The 20969-nt window shown below is 38.0% G+C and overlaps 1 protein-coding gene across 3 annotated transcripts in view; it reads right to left on the reverse strand.

Annotated features, from left to right (window-relative positions):
- Positions 1-20969, reverse strand: part of DCLK1 (doublecortin like kinase 1) — a 431729-nt gene that overhangs the window by 47839 nt on the left and 362921 nt on the right. For all 3 annotated transcript variants that reach the window (XM_036743476.1, XM_036743477.1, XM_036743478.1), the window contains 4 exons: positions 14527-14673; positions 6096-6229; positions 4281-4358; positions 3801-3897 (listed from right to left, as the gene is read on the reverse strand). In XM_036743476.1, the coding sequence (XP_036599371.1) occupies positions 3801-3897; positions 4281-4358; positions 6096-6229; positions 14527-14673 (456 nt within the window). The remainder of the gene's footprint in view (positions 1-3800; positions 3898-4280; positions 4359-6095; positions 6230-14526; positions 14674-20969) is intronic.

Here is a 20969-nt window from a genome sequence, read left to right on the forward strand (position 1 = left end):
CATTTTTCACTCTGCTATTAAAGCCACTGCTTTGGGGGCCTCTGAGTCCCCTGGCTCCATCTCTGCCTCAAAAGTAGCAGTTTTTCTGTTCCCCCGATCCATGTGATCTATGATAGCTGGATACCAGCCTGACTATTTGAATAGTCGCTTCCTAATTCTCCCCAGCACCATTTATTTCTCCCGTTCAGCCCACACCAAGCACTTTACTAGTAATTTATATGATTCCTTGGGTTTCTTCACCCTTTTCTTGTGGCATGAAGATAGGCTAAAGTGAGTACTGCCATGACCAGCTTCTCTGAGAACTCAGCAGTAATGTCTTAATCTTTATCTATTGAAATTTATCCAGAAGCTGGAATGAATAAAAAGGCATTTATCAATTGCCTCCTGCTTGTCAGGCACTGTGCGAAGTACTGGGAATACAAGTATAAAAAGATAGTCCTAGATATCAAGGAACTTGCATTTTAAAAAGGGAAGATAACACATGTAAGGGGTGTTTTGGGGCTTAAAAATTTACAGGGCTGGTGAATAGAGTCACAGCAGAATTGATCGGCATGTCCTTCCCAGGAACATTTATGTTGATTTCATTATAGTTCTCAGAGCTCTAAGGATTGAAAGCAGAGAATGTTAGGTCGCAGAAAGGATGCACAGGCAGTGGGATGGCATGAGAATGACTGGACGGTAGCTACATGGTGGGTCTGGCTCAGGTCAGTGATCGAGAACTCTCTCCAGTCAGGAGCCAGGGCTCTTGGGTGGGAGCTGAAGCTCATATGAGAAGCAGAAGACACGGCACAAAGACACACAGACAATAGAAAATGCAATGACATTCGTGAAACCTTCCTTGAGTAACCCAGCTGAAAGTGATCTCATCTTGGTCCTCAAATTTCTCATCTAGTGCTCACCTGGACTTCTTCTTTATAGGTATGTTCTACCTCGCATCCTATTTCTTTCTTTTTTGGACATGTCTTATGCCACCTACCAGAATGAAAGAGCATTGTTCTTTATCTTTGTATCTCCAGCCCCTTGCATGGTGCCTTGCACACATAGGTGCCCGGTAAATGATTGTTGAAAAGTGGATGGAATGAGTGTCACATCATTTGTCAGACAACAAACTGGATTTCTTGACATAGTTTGATGGTGCTGGCACCACTTGCCAATATGCCACTGAGGCAGCAGAGTTAATTGGTCACTTTGATCATATTAAAAGGTTGCACATAATGCTTTTTTTGATGGTGATGCAACAAAATCATTCTTCTTCAGATGGATTATCAGTCTAATTCCCTATGTGGAGCCTGTGAACCATCCATGATAGTACTGGATACTTAAACCATCCACCTTATGGCATCTGGCTTTTAAACCATGCCCTTATGGTGTGTACCTCTGATTTCCCAATTGTCCCAACATAAGGGAGGGGAACCAAGCAAACCCCCCTTGTATCTACAATGTATCTCCTATGCTCTAAGCCAGAACTTCTCAATCCTGCAGATGAGACCAGATGCCACACCTATGCTGAGTCATGAGACAGAATCAAAGAGGTACAAGTCAGGTCATCGCATCTAACCCCCTATCTTTGGGCAAGCCCACATAGATAAATTATCTTTGACAGATAAAAATTGATCCCATTTTTAAAAGACCTCCAGAGGAAGAATGTACTAAACTCCATATGGCAGCCCATTCCAAAGTTGACAAATTTAAATTATAAGGAAATAATTTCTTATGCATAACTTCAAGTCCTTTTGCTGCAGATTAAACACATTTCTGATCATTCAGTCTGTGAGTAATAATGCTACATATACTTGAAGATAGTTTTTAAGTCATCCATGAAGCTCTTCTTCTCTGGGATGAATACAACTCATTCCTTTCATCTTAGTTGCTGTCTTCTGAATACTCTTCAAGTTCCTCCATTCCCCCGAGTCCACATGTTGATCTGGGATGGGGCTGTTCTTAAAATTAAGAAAGCTGGAACTCAATATGAGCTGATAAACTACAGCCAAATGATGGAGCCAGGGGTATTCAATAATAAATTATACTCAGATTTGGAACTTCTCAAAATAAAAAGGACATCTCATGAAGAAGGAAAAAAATGAGAAGACAAAATAATTCTTTCTTATAGCTCAAACAGATTCAAAAACATCTCGGAATGTAAGTCAGCCCCAGTGACAGTTGCACAAATGTAAAAGAATGCAACTAAAAGTCTGCCATTTTCCGAAGCATTCTAATTTTCTTACAGCAAGTGTTTAACATATTTGTGAGAAATTTTTTTTTCAAAAGAATCTTCTGGTTTTATGGGATGGAATGACTTCCTCTCCACCTTCTCCTCTTTATCTACCCAAGTCCTATTTGTCCTTCAGTGTCCAATTTCTTTCCTTTCTCTCTCATGAAGCCTTTCCTCATGCAGCTCCAGCTAAACAATGATTTCTTCCTTCTCTAACCTGTGGTGGCTGGCACATGCTGGCATTTGATTATGCCGGGTGTTCCTAAAGTCTGGACCCATAGGCAAAAATGCATATTTTCAAGAAATGAAATGAAATTTCAACAACATTTTATTTAATTAGAATATTAACAAATAACATCTTCAATATGATTTCCATCATTTGTGATGCAAAGGTTGATGCGCTTTGCAAAGATTCATGTGAACTCGATGCAGTAACTCCACATTGCCGTCAATTTTAGCACATTCTCTCTTTATCCGTTCAATCAGGGGTGTTGCATCTGTGATTTTCACTGAGTACACCTTCTCCTTTAGCATACCCCAGAAAAAGAAGTCAAGGGGGCTCAGGTCTGTTAATATTCTAAATAGTTCAAAATACGCATTTTTGCCTATGTGTCCAGACTTTAGGGACACCCTATATATTGTATTATGTTATTTAATTCTCTTAAGTATGTATATTTGTTTCTCCCAAGGCCTTAATAAAGGCCTTGAAGACAAGCATCATGTCACATACTTCTTTCCAGCCTTTATTGATTTAGGCACATTACTCTAGGCACAGAAATTTTATGTAGTATAAATCCATAAAAAGAGTGATTTGTTTACCCAGTGGATAAAAGTGGATAAAAATATATGTATATTACACATACAATAGTAGCTGAATGGATAGTCCTTTGAGTTAATGCACACATATCTTAGACAAGTGCTAAAGTTGGACAATGGGTGAGGTCCAGTATAAAGATCATAGTGAACCTAGTCTGCTTGTTGCTGTCAACACCTACCACTGTAGCACTAGTATTCTCTTAGTGATGATGCTAAATGGCTATGGATTATTGAGCACTATGAGATAAGAAGAATCCAAATTGCAGGTGACCTAAAGTACAATGGAATGATACACGGTGGGTGTAAGTAGGCTACAATGTGTTACTAATGATGAATTGCACACAAAAAGTGACCAAAAAGACATCATCAAGGACACAGATGACAGGAAAAGGAAGAAAATCGGTCTCCTCTTGAGCAGGAGAGATAAGAGAGCACAGAATCTAAGGCTGGAAGGAATTTCAAGATCATCTAACCTCCAGTTTGGTTAAGTGACTTGTCTAAGGTTGCAGGGAAAGTCATGGTCTGAACCCAGATCTACTCACTCCTTATTGGAAGAAGGAGTGCTACATTGACAGAATCAAGACTTTAAGAGAACTTTAGAAGCTAGAGTTTATACTAACTGTAAAATCTTTGAAAATTTATTCAATATAACTCCCAATGTAATGTGCAAAAATGATACTTACACAACATCAATAGTCTCTTTCCCCATGGCAATTAACACATAATCCAAATGCTAACACACACAAGGAATATAAAATCCTCCAAAATCTACCTTGGCTGAATCAGAAACATTGTCCCAGTATGGAGAAGGAAAGTCCACTTGGCCCATCAAGATCTGATCGAAAAGCACTTCCTGATCATCACCGCTTCTGTTTGAGGGGAGAAAAGAAAAAAGCAAATTCAGGGTATGTCTGTCCACCCTGCGTCATCATGAACTTCCTGGCACACTCCCTCTCCCAACAAATTTTGTAAAATGTATGTTTTTAAGCAATTCAAAAAGTCAAAGAGGAATTGTTTTGGTAAATTTAAGAATGAACAAATTTTAAAAATAGCACAGAGATTTATGAACATCACATAAATTAGCATGCACAATATAGAAAAAAATAATAGGCATTACAAATAAAGATTCCCCCCTCCCCCGCCTTTCCCCTGCAGCAGACTTCTTTGTATTTAGTGCAAGAGAGACATATGGACCATTCTGAGAATAGAGAAATACATTGTTAGGAGCTGAATAGAAGATTGTGGTCCATACCCACGGAATGGAGGGAAACCACACAGCAGGATATAAGTAATCACACCAGCTGCCCAGATGTCCACCTTGAGGCCATATCTAAAAATGTAAGTGATATTATGATTTAGAGAAATCGGGCCAGGACAAATTACAGCACATGGTATAATACATCAACATCTCTATCCCACCTCCCCATTCCCCCATCAGAAAATAATTAACACTTGATAAACTGAGACTGGAGGAAAAAAGATATATCCAAAGCAAATGAATGAAAATCAGAGGAAATATACCCATGTTCACAAGCAGATATCTCGAAGTGTTGGATTGTAGGAAAAAAAAAGTCAAACTCAGAGTGAACCAGAAAATAAAATGCAATTGTTCCAGCATTGTGGTATCTGAGATAGTCACTGTGGTCATAATTGGGAAAGAGACTGTACCCTTTGTTTATCTATGCCATTTTCTGGGAGCACTTTGTTTGCTGTCCTATCTGTCAACCTGTACCTCTCCCCCTCCTCCCTCCAGCTATAATAACAGCAGGCACATATTACCCAATTTGATCTCCACAATAAGCATATCAGATAGGTAACACAGGCATCACACTCACTTTACAGAAGCTAAGAAAATTTAAGTTACTTTCTTCTAATTACACATATCTAGTATCAGAAGAAAGATTTGAATCAAGATCTCTCAGGACTACAAATCTAATATTTTTCTCTTATATCTGTATTTTCCCTCTGTTGTCACTGCTCTCCTCTCTGGCCTATGTTGTGACTGCTTTCCCTACAAAAAGCCAGGAGGAAAAATTGACCTCTGGGCTGCCCAGAGATGACTAGGTTAGGGGGAAGAATGGGGTAGGGCACGGAAGGGGTATGGGAAGGGAACAAGCAAGAGAGAAAGGAAAAGGAGAGAAGTGAACCAGACAGAAAAAAACTGTCTTCTCTATAGGCGCAGAAAAAATATAGATAATTTTCTATTGTTTGTGGTGACAGACACTCAGTATCAAAACTTTTCTGATTTAGGAATGCTTAGCGAAGATGTGGGAAGGGCCTATATAGAGAGGGGGGGAAAGGGAGAAGAAAAGAGAAAGGAGATGGAGAGAGAAGAAGGGGGTAAAAGGGAGGGCGAGGGATGGAGAAGAGGAAAGAGAGGGGAGGAAAGGGAAAAGAAAGAGAGAGAGAATGAAGGAAGAGGGAGAGGAAAAGGGAGAGGGAGAGGAGAGTGGGGAGGGAGAAGAAAGGGAGAGAAGAGACAGGAGAGGGAGGGAGAAAACAGGAGGAGAGGAGATAGGAAGAGGTGGGGAAGGAAAGAGAAAAGTGAACTAAGGTAAGCCTTCTGGGGCTGGTAACAGTCTGCACCTGTAGTTTCTGCATACAGAAACCTGCAAATTTCTTCTATTTCACTGCCACCAGTGAGTGTTTACATGCTACATTAAATCAATAGATCCTAAAGAAGGCCAAAATGGGATGGTGATTGGAGATTAAGGGCAACAGAGAAAATAATCACAGGAAACTGTAATCGCTATCTAGAGCAGATTTTGTTTCTTTTATCTCCTTGAGGGAGTTAATTACTATCACTGTATGTTTCACTGTTAGTCTGAAGACTTTCTCCTCTGGGGTTAATCACTGCTGTGCTAACCCTTAACAGAGGGCAAATGAGAGCCTTAAACAAGAAGGCAGTAATTGGTGATTCGATTTAAACAGCACACAGAAAAGACTTTCTCTGTAAAGATCACAAAAGTGAGATGAGAGAGGCCTGATAACTCAGCCAGGCCTACAAACAGCAGCACCAAGCTTCACCACTTACTGCTACGAAAAACAAAAATGGTAAGGAAGTTACCCAGTCTCTGCAATGATTTCTGGAGCCACATAAGTAGGAGTACCACAGACAGTGTACAGGGGGCCATCTACAATGGTCGCCAAGCCAAAATCTCCTAGCTTTAGAGATTTGCTGCCATCTTGGTGTTCATAAACCTAAAAGAAATGTAAAAATCATAAGCCAGTGAAAAATAAGCATCTTTTACTGAAGATATGAGGGGATGCAGTTTAAATTATCTAAAAATGTTACTTATGGTTTATGTTAAGAGCTATTGATTCATGTTCTTTATAAAAAGGATTTTAAAATTCAGTATTTTAATAAGCAAAGGAAGCAATTTTCAGGTTATCTCATCACAAACACACATTCATTAAAAATTATCTTTCTGGTATTAGGTGATAGGTTTCACCAAATTTATTTTAATTTTTGTTTTAATCTGTGAAGGGAGTATTTACACTTCAACTAAGGGGATTTGAAACCATTGCCAGGAAGATTATTATTAGCATGTTCTGTTTTGGGGGGTTTAAGAGGGAAAAATTATTCTATCTTTCCATCTAACAAATCAAGAACTTTTTGTCACTTTTTTTTTGACAAAAACCATGTATTTCACATTCCTTTAATGCTAGTCTATGATGACAAGAAATATGATTTATTATAAAAAAATCATCCCCAAAATTCGGTCTTCAAAGAATCAATACAAAGACATTCAGGAGTCTCACCCTCAGCTCCCCATCGGAAACAATTAGAAGGAAAAAAAGAAAACCATAGGAAGAACTAAGGATTCCAGCAAGAGATAACCTCAAGAGATTTTTTTTCAAGAAAACAAAGGCTATTTCCCTTCTCACATCAAAAGAATTCTTCAAGGAAGTTATTTTCTACATGTTCTTCTGTTTTCACTCTATGATCATCTGTTACTTGCCTCAGTAACTGAAGCTGTTTCATGGAAAGGCACTTCACTGCACATCAGGAGAGCAGCTACTGTACATACATCATGCCTGCTTTCCTTTGAGAGAAATAGATTAATTTCCCATTTTGTCGCAGCATAAAATGCAGATGTATTTGGCTAGCTAAGTTATTTTATCAGCAAAGATGATTTGGATCCAGCTGCTTAGGTGGTAATAGTTATTTGGAGCCTCTTTTTAGGGAGAGAGAATCTGGGAATGAGAGGGAGATAAGTCCTCCATCCAATGCCAGACACATAATTGGGTTCAAGGTCTTCTATAGAAATAACCATCATCCACATGGAGTTGAGTCTTCCTAGAGGGCAAGTGATCATTTACCCAGAGACCTAAGGGGTAACTTGCACTTGAGATGTCAGGTTGACCTGAGATCCATAGAAGTTAAAGGATATTAATTTTCTGCTGCTCCCAGAAACTAAATCACAGGACCACCAAAAACTCACAAATTGCAGGTATCTTAGAAGTCACCTAGTCCTGAACTGTACCCAAACTATAATCTCTTCTCTAACATCCTCAATAAGTATAGATCTAGTTTCATCCTGAAGATCTCCAGTAAGGGAGCACTTGTCGACTCCTGAAGGAGCCCATTCCTCTTCTGGACAACTCTAATGTTAGGAACAACTCCTTAACATCAAACTGAAATCTACACCTCAGTGATTATCAACCATTGCTCCCAATTCCATCATCTAGATCTAAGCAGAACAAGTCTTAATTCCTCTTCCAAATGATAGACCTTCAAAAACCTAAAGAGAGTTAGGATACCCCCTCTATCTCTCTCTTGTCTCTCCCAGCATCTTCTCTACTTTGGAGAAGTTCTTTCAAATGATCCTTTCACTGCAGGGACTGTAGTTCCCTCATCACCTTCTTGGGGATTCATTCCAGTTTGTCAATTTCCTTCTTAAAATGCAGTGCCCAGATCTAAACAAAACATATTCCAGAAGTGTTCTGAGCCAGGAAGAGTTCACTGAGTTGTTCACCTTTTTCATCCTGGACAGTATGACTCTTAATTCAGCTTAAGATTTCATTTGTTTTTTTTGGTTGTTATATCACTCAAGAGTTGACTTATTATGAGCTAACAGTTAAAGGGTCACAGATTTAAAGCTAGAAGAGTCTTTATATGTCATCTAGTATAATGGTCATATTTTTCAAGAAAAAATTGAGATTAACTTATTCCATGTCACTTAGGCAAGGTGGTGGATCTGAAAGCTGAGGCCAGATCCTTTGACTCCAAATCCAGGTCCCTGTCCATGTTAACATATTTCCTCATCTAGATAATTTTTTTAACATGAAAAATATCATGCCTCCTAACCCTATCCCATTGGATACTAATTGTCATCCACTGTGTTAGCTATGTTATCTGAAAATTTGTGAAAACATGCCATCTGTGCCTTAATCCAAGACATTGACCAAAATTTCAAGCAGCACAAGGCCAAGGACAAAGCCCTAGGGTATTCTGAAGTGGCTATCAACCCAAGTTGATCTTGTTCCATTAACCTACCATGCTGGGAAATTACCCCTCTTGCTTTGTAGAAGTTGTCTAACATTGGCTGAGCATTGCTGATAGGGTCAAGGGCTTCAAAAGATGAATTCAGGAAGACCCCAGATTGTTCCCTAGTACCTTGCCATAGTGTTCTGCACACAATAGATGCTTATTATCAATGATAAAAACTGAATTAAAAATTGTTCCAGGCAAAGGGAGTCTCTCCATCTACTCAACAGCTATTTATTTGTCTATGATTTCACTATGCAAGGTATTCAAGTGTTAACTGCTAGTCCTCCAGAAAAATATTTTGATGTTTTCATAGAACCGAATAGCTTTTGAATTTAAATGGAGCTTCCATTTAGTTACAGCATCTAGAAAGAGAAAATACCTCGGAGGTCACCACATCTATTCTCCTGGTTTCTACAAGTCCATTGTATTGTTACCTATCTATGAAGCAAAGCAATTCAACCCTTACCCTTCCTCCACAGTTACCCACATACTGATGGCACATGCTTTGTCAAATGATGTAGACTTAGCTCCTTATTGTTGCTTTCTCTGCCTCTTTTCTTCAGTATTTCCATGGCTCTTCTCATAACACAGTACTTGCTTTAAATGTACATACTTTGCCCCACATTCTACAATAACCTAAGAACAAAAGCAGCCACCCACGGAGCAAGTCATAAATCACATTCCAGGTCTGACTGAGGATCATGTCATTCCTTTGTACTTACCAAAGGTATTTTTGTTACATCTTTCTTTTGGAACAAAATGCGGGTCATGAGGGCCATTGTATGAAGTCGCACGTGTGCCAAACACAATGTGAGAGGAGATGGTTGCATGTGTGATAGGCATGTGATGTGAGGTGTAGTCCATGGTGTGTGTGGGGGGAGGGAGAAATGAAAGCAAGGGAATGGGGGTGAAGAGGAGAGAGAAAGGGAAAAGGAGGGGGGGGGAGGGAGACAAAGAAAGAGAAGGGGATGGGAAGAGAGAGAAAGAGAAGCAAACAGAGAAAGGGAGAGGGAGCGAGAAAGTGGTAAATGTCAATGAGTATGTGTATAAGGGGCTATCAGATGCGTACAACAAAGGGACTCTGTAGTGTATATTAGTGCCAGACATAGGGTGAGAGAAAGCTGGTGACGTAAGTGTCAGAGTATGAGAGGAGAGAGCATGTGTATGTGTGATAGACAGTGGTATGAGACTAAGTTATAGAATCATAAAACTTCATAGAACTGGAAGGGACCTCAGTGGCCATCTTGCCAAACCCATACCAAACAAACAAACCAAAAAATCTCTTAACCCAAAACTCCCCCTAAAACATCCTTGACAGTAACCAAGACCATGGTTCCTGTGTGAGGGGTTTGAGGGGAAAGTGAGGTATATGTCAGAGAATGAGTGTGAAGCGAGATACAGGACTCGAGGACAGACAACTAAGTGCATGACTGATAGGGACGTGGCGTGAGGTAGGAGTAGGGATGCACAAGGTAAGATTGGAAGGACATTTGAGCACAACGTGATGGGAAAGAATGACGTTTATGTTGGTTTGGAGTGGAAAGGATTGGGCTTCCACTTGTATAAAGACTATCTCTCTCGCACCTAGAAGAAGATGGAGAATATCTAACAAACTCAGTCCTGGTACCTGTGAAATATCTGACCAATGTCTGGTTTGGTCCCTGAAAGACCTTCCTCCCCAGGATCCATCCCCTCGCATCCTTAGATAATGTCACAATATCCTCATGGAACACCTATTTATATCTCCCAGACCAGTAGGGTTTTACAGAAGACATTTTGAGAACAGCTGTACTGCTGGAATATACAAATAACTCAGCACATACTAAAATGCACATTAAATATTTAACATAGCTCTATGATAGAGTTCAAAACCCCAATAACTATTAATATGGGTAAAAATATTACTTTAAAACAAATACCAACTCAAAGGAGTGATTGTTCCTTATCCAATTTAAGGAACGATTTGCATATATTATTATGTGACAGTGATCAAATTCTTGTGTCTTTTTTGATCCCTCTTCACTTTTTAATAATGCTACTTTAAAATCTTTTCACATTTAAAGGCTGCATCAAAACTCTTCTCCTTTTGTGACTTATGTTACAAAACTTTAAAGAAAATTAACGTGGACAGGTCATGGTATTGCTTAGAAGAGAAAATAACAACTCAGAGACCAAAGCTTAGGACATAATTGGAAACATTTCTATTCACAAACAAACAAGGTAAACTACAAAAACTTGTTACGAGTTAACTATCTAGAGTTTTGGGTTTAGGACTGAAACAATTTTAAACATTTTTTTGTCACTTACATACTGATAGGTAGTTTAGGGAAAGTATGAAACTGAGTTATTTTTTTTCTTCTGTAGAAGAGAAGACAGTTAAAAAGAGTGTATACCATAGACAAAAGAGATTTGCCAAGGACGAGAGTTCCAATGAGCTTATACAACTGAGTCTTCTGATAAGAGAGGGCAACAGTCACAGATGGAGGCACACTTGTCTGTTGCTGCACCAATAAAAGATGGGCATGGGTAGCATGATTTAAAAATCTAATTAAAACTTTGTTAAAACCACAGATTGTTGAATACATCTGTTTCACAAAAAAAAAAAAATTACCTCCAGAAAGTATTTTCCCAAATGGCAGCTATAAATCCACTTTAAAGATCTCTAACTTTTAATTAAAAACTTAGTTCAAAGCATCTAACAAGTGCATGTTTAAAATGCTAAGTCTTAGGATACACACTACTGAGGCAAGCCTATTCCTCAACATCTCTCCTTAATGTAACCATACTTTAGAGCTGACAACCATAGGCTGCAAGTGTAGACTACTCAGATACCTTGATCTGAGTTGCTTCAGTGATGGGGTCTCCTTGTAAAATAAGAAAATAAGTTTGCTTTCATTCTAACTACATTTTAAGTAAAGCCCATGACCAACATGATTCACACGTAAGGTGGTGGGACATTAATTGTCCGTCAAGGAATAATCACACCGTGAGAGATAATTTAATGTTCGTCTCAGGCACAATAAATACTGTAGATGCTCTCCTACATTTAAATGCTGAAGGGCTATTAAAGAGACGGGGATTGGTGCAAATTACCCACTATGTAGTGCTTTCACTGTTTTAACGAAGCAATAAAACTGTGTAATTGTACAGCACTAATTGAATGCAGCTACACATAATTGTGGGCTGCCATATGTATCCTATTACTATAAAGACTGTCAGTATTTTGTAAGCTGCTCTTGTGATCATTGCAGATGGCTACAGTCAGAGAAGTTGTTCTCTAGGGTTTATTATACAGCTATAAAGACATCCCATGATTTGACAGAATAAACGTGTTAAATAGCAGCAATTATGAAAAAAGGGCCCAATTAAAACATGAAGGCATGTCCTACCAAGAATAGACACAGTGAAAGGTTAGGTATGCAGACTTTTGGCACACTGGTATTTTACATCAGGAGTCTCTGAAAAAGGTCTCTTTTCATTTCTTTGGGTTTAGGTACTCAACGGTAACTTGCCCAACAATAGCTGTTTGTATATAGACCTGATTTGCCTTGGATGGGAAAGACAAACCATTTGGAAAAGTTGTTTTTAAAAAATGTCTTTAATATAAAATAATAAAATGCAGCAGGTGATCATAAAACAACACGAAACCCCACAGATGACCCCCAAACCCTGAGGATAAATGTGCAATATTCTTGTGATCCTGTGTTAGGGAGCTAAATGCTGACTATTATAGCAGATGTATCAAACCAAACATAATTCCCATCATTGCTATGCTAGGACTATAGGATAACCCTACTGATATTTTGGCCAAAGAATCACTGGCAGCCTGGGAATTATTTACCCAGCAAAGGGGCTCAAAAGATATTCAAAATGGTTACCTGAAACCTGCATCGAACAAAAGGGGGTATTTTTTGCATCTGCAAAGCTGACAAAGTTATAATCTAGTGTTTAACAATACAATTCAGTGTTTAAAGTTGGACTTATTTTGAAGAAACTCCTAGTCAACTAGTTGAAGAATTCATGTCATTAGATTCTAGGACTTTCATTTGCAGATAACTAGATCCATTTAAAAAAATTTTCAGCTTCTTAGGAGTAAAGTAAAATAAAACTTGCTCAGTATGTTGCTGTTTTTCTTATTCTCTTAAAGCCATTAAAAACTATTGTTAGTGTTTTAGCCTTAAGAAACTTACTATCCCTTTTGAACCTCCACAACAATCTTGTGTAGTAGGTACTACAGGTGCATCATTATCTCTATCTGACATATGAAGAAACTGAAGTTGATGGAGATTAAGTGACTTGGACAAGGTAACAACTTGGGAAGAATCTGAGAAGTTGAAATCATGTTTTCCTGACACTAATTCTCACACTCTCTCCACTATGCCATGATGCCTACCAATGCCTTCCTTTTCAAAAGATGTACTGCAAATTTTATATTATTACTCGGTTCTAAATAAATTAGAAAAAAGAACTAAACTTAATTTCAGATATATTCTAATTAGTATGTTATACTGGGTGACAAAATAAATCTTTATAAAATAAATGTTGAGATGATAGAAATAAGACAAAGGCAAAAAAGGGTTTTACAGAATCAGGAGGAGAAGGAAAAGGGCAATAATATCTAGTCAGAATGTAAAACTAAGATTTCAGAATACTGGGCTGGAAACAATTCCATCCTTTGCCTGCCCTCTGACCCCTTCCCATTCAGAGGTGTTGCTGCCATTCCCTGAGAGCTTCCTTCTCCCCCTCCCACATTCTTTTTGACTCTCAGGCTTGTGTTAAAATTGAGGAGAGAAGGATTTTCCAGCAGCCATGCTCTTGAACTTTTCTGTACCAGTCCAAAGGTAGGAAGAAAACTGAGTGAGGGCAAAGCAACGATATTTGTGTATATAAATGAATATCTGAATGTATGTGTAGGGAAATCTACTGCCAAAATCTTCAAGATATGTTTGTGTATTTACTTATATTTTGTCATTAGAAACAGCTTTAGAGTACATACAGGGTTTGGTTAAAAAAAAAAGTCAACTGAATACAAGGGATCATACAGGAATCACTTGTGAATTAAATGACTTAAATGAGATTAGGGATGAACATGCAATGGAAAAGAAAGCAGGGAAAACATCAAAGGGACATTCTTTCTGATATAACCAGATATTTCAGCATTTCAAACTTGACATTTTTGATTCATGACTCATCTTTTTTGATAATCAAAGATTTTTAGAGTTGGATGAAACCATAAAGGCCATCTAGTCTAATTTTCTTCCCAATGCCAATAATTCCTATGAAAACATCCATGGTAGATTGTCATCCAGCTGCCACCTGAACATTTCCAGTGAGGAAGAGCTCACTACTTTGAGAGGAGCCTATTCCATTGTTAGCTAAGTCTTACTGGAAAATTAATTCTTACACTGAACTGAAATCTACTTCCATTTAACTTCTAGCCATTCATGCTAGTCTTGCTCTAAGGCAGAAGGGTGCAAAGGAAAAGGATGTTAGAGGTAAGCTATTGTTATTTATCCTTCATTCTCAGAAAGGACCAATGACAGCGGGACGGTGATGTCTTGACTTGCAAGTGAATTGGATTTAAGTGAGGCAGGGCTGTGCAAAGTCACCAGCCTCACTCTCTCCTCCGGAGCCATCTGGGGCCAGTGGCAAGATACAGGTCAGGATGACTGGAGGAATTAAGCTAGGCTTTTCAAGAAGACCCTGCAATTTTCTTTTATTGTCACTAGAGGGTACACTTGTCGACTGATAAACCATCAATTAATGATTAAGATGGGAACAGTCGGAACTCTGATGAACAACATTAACTCTTTCTGGTCCCTGAGGGACCACTGCAGAGAGTCTTATTATTCTTAGCTCTCCTCATGCTTAGTTTGAAGCAGCAGTTTAAAGTTGTACCTTTAGGTTTAAAAGTAAAGATGAAATAGTTCAGAAAGGTTAATGAGTGTTTGCAAACAAGGAACTCCCAAGCTCTGACAAGACAAGAAATTATATTTCTTCTTACCAACAGGTTCTCCGGTTTGATGTCTCTGTGAACAATGTTCAAACTATGCAGGTATTTGATGGCACTGGCCAGATTGTAGAGCATCCCACTGGCATCTCTCTCTGTGTATTTGTTCGTGGAGGTAATGGCATCGAAAAGGTCGCCTCCCTGAGAACAGAACAGCAGGAATATGGCACTTTAGCAGATGGTCTAATGGAGCCACCTACAGAGCAAACTGACAAATTTCAGGGAGAGTGAAAGATGGATGTAAGAACTTTGGGATTTTTAAGAATTTCCCTTCCACTTACCTCTTAAAGTAACCTCTCTTCCTACTGTAAAAAGCCAGTGCCACTTCTCATCTGACCCCCAGCTCAAGCTCAAAGGAGAAAGGCAGAGAGAAATTTCCTAAACCATTTTAACTGCCTACTAACTAATGCATGTGGATCTCTACAGTTGCTCTGTGCCATCTATGTACTCTGGTCAGAATTATTATATGCATGTATACACCTTCCTCCCAAAGTGATCAAGAGACATATTTACAACCTTCAAAATGAGAAACAAGAATTATGGAAATAATATACGTGTTTTTAACATCTCCTATTGTTTCTGAAATGAACAGACCAATTAAGCTTACTTGAAATAGCCTTACTACAGGGCTATTCAATATAAGATGTTTCTTTGTGAGGAAAAAAAGAGGAAAAAAAACCCATGAAGTATGTTAAAAAAAAAAGAAAAAGAAAGAAGGCTGAGAGGGACTGAAAGACAAGAAAGAATGAGGAGAGAAGGATAAGAGGAGGACAGAATGAAGGAAGAATGGGAGGAAATAAAGGAGTGGAATGAAGAAAGGAGTGAGGGAGGCAATGAAGTAAGGGGAACAAAGGAAGAAAGAAAATGAAGAAAGGAGAGAATAAAAGAAAAGAGGAAGAAGGGAGGGAATGAAACAAGAGCAAATGAAGGAAGGAGGGAGGGAAGAAAATGTTTCAAATACCAGTTTTCTAGGACCTTAGTTCTTTGAATGTATCTTACAATTACAATTATTCCTTTCTAATTTGGTAGGAGAACCTTTGGAGATGATTTTACAATATACAGGTAAAGTAGGATGGTTTTAGGCTCCAATTTCAACCCTTTGATCCTTTTATACAATTTGAACTTAAATGTACTAATAGTATTTGAGCACATTTATATATCATCCCTACACATACAAGAGATCAAACTGTCGAGTATAATGAATCAGTTCTGTACTCTGATTTGCTATCTGGCTGGAAAAAAGGAGTCATTAGGTGATGAGAACTTTGACTGAAAATGAAGAAGTTTTGAATGAGTAGCTAACAAAATTTAGTGACTTCTTGGATGTGGGCAATGGAAATAAGAAAACAGTAAAATATGACTAAAATTTGGACCTATGAGAATGATGGTGACAGTGATAGAAATGGGAGATTTGAAAAGTAGAACCTGTTTTAGGTATAAGAATTCAATTTTAGATGTATTGAATTTGAAATGACAGTGGGACATACAAAGGGAGATATAATGTAAGTCATTGAAGATATGGTCATAGGTTCATGAAACTTAGAATGGGAAGGGATCTCAGTGGCCATTTGGTCCAACCCTCTCATTTTACGAGGAAACTGAGGCCCAAGGAGGTTAAATTACCTGCCCTAGGAGATACAAGTACTAAATAAAGTCAGGATTTGAACTCGGGTCTTCTGATTCCAATCCTGTGTTCTTTCTACTGTCCTATGCTGCCTCAGATGAGAAGTCTTAGTTAGAAATAGAGATTTGAGAATAGTCTTCATATCAGCCACTACTATAATTTATCTGGCTTTTGCTTCTGCTTCAATTCTTGGATCCGTGACTCATTAACACTTCCCTACCCTGTGCCCCTAGAAGTGGTTATAAGTTATCCAAGCATTCTCATCTTGTGTCATTGATGTGATGCCCTACCTTAGATTCTCCTATAGAAGAATATAGCCATCAAACTACATAGAATGATGTTCTACACATCTCTAAACATTTCATGAGTTCCACTTCAGTATTCGATTTGTTTACATTAATGCCTCAAAAGGTCTGAGGGTATTTTTTATGTTTGTTTGTGGAGGGAGAAAGGAGAGAAAGAGAGAAAGCAAAGATTAAATCTCAAAGAGTCACCAAATTTAAAAGGTCTTTGCCTTTATAGCTTCACTGTTATCCCCCTCCAGTCTAGGTCCTCGTCACCTTACCATCCCTACCATCTTCTACCTTCAAATCATTCCTACCAAATCCCTGGCCACCAAGTGAATCTTTCAAAAAACACAGACTTCATTTCTTTCCATAAGAATTGGGGGTACAGGGGAGAGAAGAAAAACAAAAGAAATTTACATGATGACTTTGTTGTATATTTGAACGGAATAACAAGTTGCACACAGTAGATTTGCAGTTTCATGCGCAATCATCTTTGAAATGCTTGTTTTAGTCCATAAATTTAAAGAAATTTAAAAAAAGAATTTACAATAGCTCACCTCCTGCTTATATAGTCCTATAAAGTCCACACTTTTTAGGCATTTATGGCTCTCTGTAATCTTTCAAATATGATTTCCTTCTCTGTTCCCATATAAACCTTTTCATCTAGCTTTACTGTTCTCCTTATCCCCCAAACATATCATGCTAATTCCCAACTTTAACATTTATCCATGAAATTATTCCCCTGCCTGGAATCCTCTTTCATCCCTTCTCTACCAATCCCAATGTTCCACCTATTCTTCATGCTGGATGTCCAACACAGGTCTTCCCCCTCCTTCTCTGGGCTCTCATATCACTTACTGTCTATATTATTCACTTAATCATATACTATGAAAATTGCTCCTTAATAGCTAACACAGTATTTTGCATACAAGAAGCACTCTCTTGAATATTTGCTGATTGACAAAGGAAAACTTACAAGTTATTCTTGTAGATATGGATGACTGTTTGTTTCATTGTTTTTTTTTACTCTTATAGGAAAAGGCAGAAACCAGATTCTTTCATGTTTTAATAAGCTGTGTTTAGATTTTGTTTGTGGTGTTCATAATTATAAAGTATAGAGGAGTATTACATAACAGAGTTGGCCTTGTAGTCAAAAAGATCTGGATTCAAGTGTTGTCTCTAAAATACACTAGGTGTGTGACTATCAGTCACTTAATTTCTCAGTACCCCATGCAGCACCAATCTGCAACAGCTGTGGGAGTTTCTACATCAGGGAATTTCCCATCCAGATGAAATCACTGGTATGAACCAAAAAAAAAGTGTTCTTTATGAACTAAAAATCCCTTTATAAGTGAGGAAATCATAGATCTTTGAGGGTGTGTATAGCATCATATTCTGGATTTTTGAGAGGGTTCAAAAACAACCTGATGGTTGGTACTCTGGTGAGCAATGAAATAAGATCTATGGTACTATTTGGCATGTCATGTGACATAGGAGTCATTCAGTGGTATCTCTATATGATTTGGGTTCTAGTGAGGAAGACCAATATTTTGGGATTGATTCCTAAGCCAATTTAAACTGCAATAAGACAACTTCCTTAAGTCTTTTGAGCCCAGTTTGGGACTAATTCTGACCTTTTGAGAAGCCTCCAGACTTATACTCTTACTGCAATAAGATCTAACTCTTAGGACTATGTACTTGGGCCCAGCCTATTTCATGTCCAGTGCAGAAGTACATTGCCCTTATACCAATACCCCCCTGGCTCCACTGTTGCTAAGATACCCTAGCATCTGGGACTCCTAATGGCTCCCTTGGAAGCATTCAGTGAAATGGCTTCCCCACCTGTAGAGTTCATTGGCAGCCATAATGGGAACATATGATGACCAATAATCCACAGTATTATATTAACTGGCAAAGCACGCTCTACAATTTCAAGCTTTTTTCTCTTGGATTTCCCTGCTGTCTGAAAACTGGATTTAAACTCTGATCTTCAAAAGTCAGTCAATGACAGATGGCTAGCTGATTCTAACAACACATGGTAGGTAGCAAAAACAGTCAGCGATTGTTGGACAGACAATCAACATTGCTGTAAAAATACTGTCCTTGGTGCTGAGAAAAGCACATTCTATCATATTTATATAATGAAATTGATGGTGAAATAAGTAGCATTAAAGCTGATTTTAAAAAAATGAAGTATTTTGGATCAAACCTGTGATTTCATTGGCATTGAGATCTCCTAGTCATGAAACCCCTCCCACTAATGCAGATTGGCATCTGCTTTACAATTTATAGTCTTAAAGAATTGCTCGGGGGTACTGAGAACCTAAGTTGCTTATCCCAGGTCACAGTGTGAGTCAGAGCTGGGACTTCCTAACCCCAAAGAGAGATTCATGTCGCCATTCTGCCACTTATAAGTAAAATAAGTAAACCTCTCTTAATTGGGAACCCAGATAAACATTTGCAGTTCCCTAAACATTATCCTTGAAAACAGATATTTTTTTTTATTAAATAGAAAACAGCATGAAGGGAGAATGAGGTTACATCTTGAATATAAACTATCTCCAACAAATATGCTAATAGGTCTAGTTTAAGTATAAAGCATACTTGAAAGCCCAAAATTAAAGATTAATTTTTCAGTATACACATACACACATAGAATTTTTCTAAAAGCCATAAATTAGTTTTGTGTCAAAGCCCTTGTGTCAACTTTTTTTCATTTTTATCTAAAGGCCAATCCCACTAACCAGAAGTCTTTTTTGTTTCCAAAAACAAACTCTAAATTCTTCAAATGCTGGAACAATACAAATATCATAGGGTGATGGATAAGGGCTGGAAGAGACCTTAGAGGTCATTCAGCTTAGTCCCCTCATTGTGCAGATAAGGAAATAGGCTGGAGAGATAAAATGACTTCCCCAAGGACACAGGGATAGTGATTGGCAAAGCATGGATTTGAACCCAACTCCCATGACCTAAGATGAAGCATTTTTTCCACTCTGCCATGCTGTCTCCCCTTTGTTTCAGAAGGGAGGGCTCAAAGGTATGAATATAGTCCTGACAGACATAAATCTTCACCTGTTAGAGAGCTTGAAAGATGGGGAGGAGCCAGTTTGTACTATCTCACAAGTAAAAAGAGTAAATGACACTTAAAATGAAACTAAATTAAAGGAAAATTAAACTAAAACGGAGAGAAGTCTTGAAAAATAAGACACCATGGAATTTTTAAATGTGACTATGAATAAAAGGACATTGTTATCTTGAAGACTGAATTAATGTGGACCATTTGCATCCTTGACAGGAAAGCTTATTCTACAACACGAACGTAATGTGTGTATCTATTTATACGTATATAAACTAGCTAGGTCCTGATTAGTGTGGATAAAGAATCCACTGAAGTGCTCACATGTATTCGAATTCATACTATTCGAAGTTGTAATTATGTAAACTATGGTAATTGGGTCCAGCGGGGTGGAATTATGCAGTGAGAATATTTCTGTTTCTCATTTTATGCATTAGCTCAGCAGATTTAATACATATGTACTCCTATCATATTTGATGTCTCTGAATTCAACAGAATAACAATACTTTGTTTATTTCGTTGGTAGAAACCAAAGTTTTCACCATTTCTCATAACTGAAGTCTCCTAATCACTAAATTGCAAGAGAGAGAGAGAATAGCTGCATCATGATGATGAATCCATCAAAGTAAGAGACTTTTAGCCATGATACCAAGATCAAGGAAAAAGAAACAAACACCCTAGGAAAATTCTTTAATAGAACTGGTTTCTTTTCAATTAAGTATATTAATAAATGTTGATTGACTGATATATGTGCATACATATACACCTATATAGCTAGATCCCAGATAGTATGAATAAAGAATCCTTTGAAGTGATTATTTGTATTCAAATTCCTACTACTTGAAGTTAAAATTTTGTAAAATATGGTAATTGGTTTCAGCCCAACAGAATTATGGAGTGCAAATTCAAATAATGCCATGCCTCTTCAGGGATTCCTTATTCACTCTAACTGGGATTTAGCTGTATATGTACATAAACATGTATGCATATATAGTATTTATATCTATGTATATACTCAGTTGAAAAGAAACTTCCATTCTATTGAAGAATTTTCCTAAGGTATTTTTTTCCCATTTCTTAAGCTTAGCGTCATGGTTAAAAGTGTTTGGTTTTTTTTTTTGAGGAGGAAGGTGGGGCAATTGGGGTTAAGTGACTTGTCCAAGGTCACACAGCTAATAAGTGTGTCAAGTGTCTAAGGCCAGATTTGAACTCAGGTGCTCCTAACTCCAGGGCCCGTGCTCCACTCACTGTGCCACCTAGCTGCCCCAGTTAAAAGTGTTTTTACTTTGATGGATTCATATCTACTTGGTGTGGCTTTCTCTCTCTGTGTGTTTCAGTTTAATGATTAAGAGAATTCAATTCTTATCTTTATGAACCAAGGGTGAAGACTTTGGGTTCCACCAATGAAATAAGCAGAGTTATGTTCTATTGAGTTTACATACATCAACTA

This window comes from Trichosurus vulpecula, chromosome 2, assembly GCF_011100635.1.
Source record: "Trichosurus vulpecula isolate mTriVul1 chromosome 2, mTriVul1.pri, whole genome shotgun sequence".
NCBI classification, from domain to species: Eukaryota; Metazoa; Chordata; class Mammalia; order Diprotodontia; family Phalangeridae; genus Trichosurus; species Trichosurus vulpecula.